Source organism: Corylus avellana, chromosome 4 (assembly GCF_965113065.1).
Source record: "Corylus avellana chromosome 4, dhCorAvel1.hap1.2, whole genome shotgun sequence".
Lineage (NCBI taxonomy): Eukaryota > Viridiplantae > Streptophyta > Magnoliopsida > Fagales > Betulaceae > Corylus > Corylus avellana.
In genome coordinates, this window is record NC_142493.1 from 12,010,383 (window position 1) to 12,013,686 (window position 3,304).

Consider the following 3,304-nt stretch of genomic DNA (forward strand, 5'->3'; position numbering starts at 1 on the left):
AGGAAGAATATGGGGTCGGCAAGGGGTAGCATAGGGAAGGAAAAAGAAAAGAAAGAGATAAATGATAAAAGTGCTAATTGCTGCAATGTTTTTGAGTTTTTTTGCATATTGATTGTGTTGATTGATTTTTTGTTGATGAGAAATCTGGGTAAGCAATAATTTGTTCAAAATACTTGCCGCTGCCATGCCGGATTTCTCTCTGTTTCTCTTTCTTTTGCCGTAGATTTGATCCCACCAAAACCGCCCATCACCCGCCCATGCCGGGATCTCTGAGCATCACTGCTCAGAGCTACCTGAGAGAGAGAGAGAGAGAGAGAGAGAGACTGAGAGAGAGATACCCGCCGCCGTCCAAGCCAAACCCCACCGCCCATGCCCACGCCGTCATCCAAGCCGAAATCCTCCGCTCTCTAGTGGCGGATCCAGGAATTTATAATACCAGGGGCGTCAATAAAATAATAAAATATAATAATAAAATAATTTTTTTTTGTTCTCTTTATATATTATATTTTTATTATAATATGGTAAATACAATCAAAAGAAATTATACCACAATATATGTATCACAAAAAGCATATTTATTTGACTTCATAAATATATGCTAAATTCATATATCAGTTACCGTATAGGCACTAGTACAAAAGTAAAGGAAAATACAAAATACAAAGTGCCTAAAATTGCATTCTACGCGGTCTTAGAGAAACAAAATCATCAAGTATCAAATTTGAATCGAAGCTTTTAGCAATTTCCCATTCAATGTAGATAAGTAAACTATCTCCAAGAAACTCATCTTCAATTTTGTTACGAAGTCTTGTTTTAACAATTTTCATTGCTGAAAATGCTCGTTTGGTAGTTGCTGTAGACACTAGAAGAGTCAAAACAAGACGAACTAATCTATCAATAAGATAATATGTATCTGATTTTCCTGCCTCTATCAATCCTTAACATAATTCCGCAATGGAAGACAATTTTTGTAGTTTCGGATGATTAAGCATAGCAACTTCAAAATGCTTCAATTGAAATCTCAAAATAATTTTTTCCTACTCAGAAAAATCAAGAGAATAGTACTTCTCTACAAGACTACATATATCATCAATATTAAATGATTTATAAGCATCATTTGGATCCAATGCTGAACTAAGTGTCAAGAGTTCCATTGCCCTTTCACCAAATCTATAATCAAGCTCTTGCAATTGAAAGTCTATAGCAGGATTGAATACATTAAAATGATAATGATGTTCCACCGTAATGTGATCCCGTGGAAGATGACCTTGGCCTTTAACATAATGAGCACCCAAATCCGGAATGTCTATTTCAAATTTCTTAGAGAAAGAGACTACTTTCTCAAGAAAGTTATCCCAATCTTCATTTCTCAATTTTTGGAGGAGTACTTTTGTATTAGAAACTAATTGCATAGCATTCAAGATGTCTTTAGATTTTTGTTGCAAATGTTGACAAAGACAATCAGTGGTACCCATGATTTCCCTTATCAAATGTAAAATGAATATGAATTTGAATGATGTAATCATTTCATAAGCAGCTTCAGCATCTCCACGTTGAGAGTAAGTGGATCATTCTTTTATAATCTTTTCAAGCACTGAACAAGCAGGATTAAACAGCCTTGGTAGGCTACAAATAGAATAAAAATGAGAACCTCAACCAGAATCACCAGCTGGTTTCAAAGTGCCAATTTGGTTAGCTCATTTTCCAGTTTCAAGTTCCTTAATAGCTATCAAATATGCGATATCTACTTCTTGAGCATCTTGCAGATCACGATTATGTTTACATGAAGCACTAACCACATTGATAATGAAATCAAATTTGAGAAGAAATCATGAACAACAGTTACATCTCGAGATGCAGTAACTAATGCTAATTGTAATCGATGTGCAAAACAATGAACATAGTATGCACAAGAACATTCATTAAGAAATAATGCTTGCAATCCTTTCCATTCACCACGCATATTGCTAGCACCATCATACCCTTGTCCACGAATACTTTTAATATCAAGATAATTTTGAGAAAGAACATTAGATATTTTATCCTTTAAAGTCAATGCCGATGTATCTTTAACTTGGACTATTTCAAAGAAGCGTTCTTGTATAAAACCATCCGTGTTAACAAATCTCAAAACAATAGCCATTTGTTCTCTCTTAGACTCATCTTGTGCCTCATCAACAATAATGCAAAATTTTGAATCACCAATTTCTTCACGAATTGCATCTTGCACCCTTTTTGCCAAGACATGTAAAATATCTTTTTGGACTTGAGGTGAAGTATATTTTGCATATTGTGGAGCATTTTCTAAAACAACCTTAGCAACATCGTCGTTGAAATTGGACACAAGTTTTATCAACTCAAGAAAATTGCCATGATTTTTAGAATCGGGACCTTCATCGTGACCTCTATAAGGATATCCTTGATATGCTAAATACCGAATAGATTTGATTGAAGTCTTCAATCACAATCGATTGTTCAATTTTTCTTCCGAAGTTTGCTTATCTATCACTTTATCAATATGTTGAGATTGATTCTTCAAATTGTCACAACACTTAACAGCATTATTATGAGGTGAACATGGCCCATTTCCCATGTGGACCAAAAAAGAACAATACGTACCATCATTAACTTTCTTCCAATTGCGAAATCGTTCAATAGTAAATGCACTACCTCCAAACCGCCCCGTTGGCTTTTTAGTAAAAAGAAAGCAGGGTAAACAATAAGCAGCATCTTTGTCCTCATAATATTCTAACCAAACAAACATCTTATACCAAGATGATTGAAATCTCCAGCGGTTTTTTCAGTTCCCGAAAACGGATATCCAGAACTATTAGAAGAAATGAACCTATTCAGACCGACTTTAAGATAAGCACATCTAATTTCATCCCGTTGATTAACAGGATATTCCCATATTTGAGGACGTAACCCGGGATCATGTTGTAGAGTAGAAATGTCAAATGATTCAACTACTTGAGATTCCATTCTTGGCATCTTAGAAGGGCGTTGCTCAGGAGCTAAAGTTTGAGGATTGGATGTCGAGGAAGACATTTTAGAATTTGAATCAGCATCTTTTTTCTTAAAAAATGCATCAATTGTTTTTGGCTTGCTCATAATGTAATCTAAGAATTTTTCAGAAACTTGGAAAATTATTTATCTATTAGTTTTAATTCTCATACTAAACAATTCATGTCTAATGAAACATACTCTAAGTCTCTAATGATATTATAATAAAATTATTAGCATATTCCGATAGCTATTAGCCTAAAATGAATTAATAAAAAGAACAAACCTGAGATTGGCAATA

General features: G+C 34.3%; 2 protein-coding genes across 2 annotated transcripts; both read right to left on the reverse strand.

The window, feature by feature from the left end:
- Window positions 1-1,037: 1,037 nt before the first annotated feature.
- Window positions 1,038-1,475, reverse strand: LOC132178069 (uncharacterized). The gene has a single exon (XM_088515560.1). It carries the CDS (start codon window positions 1,473-1,475, stop codon window positions 1,038-1,040), a length of 438 nt encoding a protein of 145 aa, XP_088371686.1.
- A 269-nt stretch (window positions 1,476-1,744) lies between these two features.
- Window positions 1,745-3,048, reverse strand: LOC148586320 (uncharacterized). The gene is made up of 2 exons (XM_088515561.1): window positions 2,772-3,048; window positions 1,745-2,427 (listed from the first exon to the last, which is right to left on the reverse strand). Exons 1-2 carry the CDS (start codon window positions 3,046-3,048, stop codon window positions 1,745-1,747), a joined length of 960 nt encoding a protein of 319 aa, XP_088371687.1.
- Window positions 3,049-3,304: the final 256 nt, after the last annotated feature.

Excerpts from the sequence above, each read along its gene's own strand:
- LOC132178069 (XM_088515560.1), bottom strand. The coding sequence starts at position 1,475 with ATGGGTACCACTGATTGTCTTTGTCAACATTTGCAACAAAAATCTAAA.
- LOC148586320 (XM_088515561.1), bottom strand. The coding sequence starts at position 3,048 with ATGTCTTCCTCGACATCCAATCCTCAAACTTTAGCTCCTGAGCAACGC. Across the intron at positions 2,428-2,771 it reads TGGAGATTTCAATCATCTTG|CATATCAAGGATATCCTTAT; the intron begins GTATAAGATGTT and ends TTCGGTATTTAG.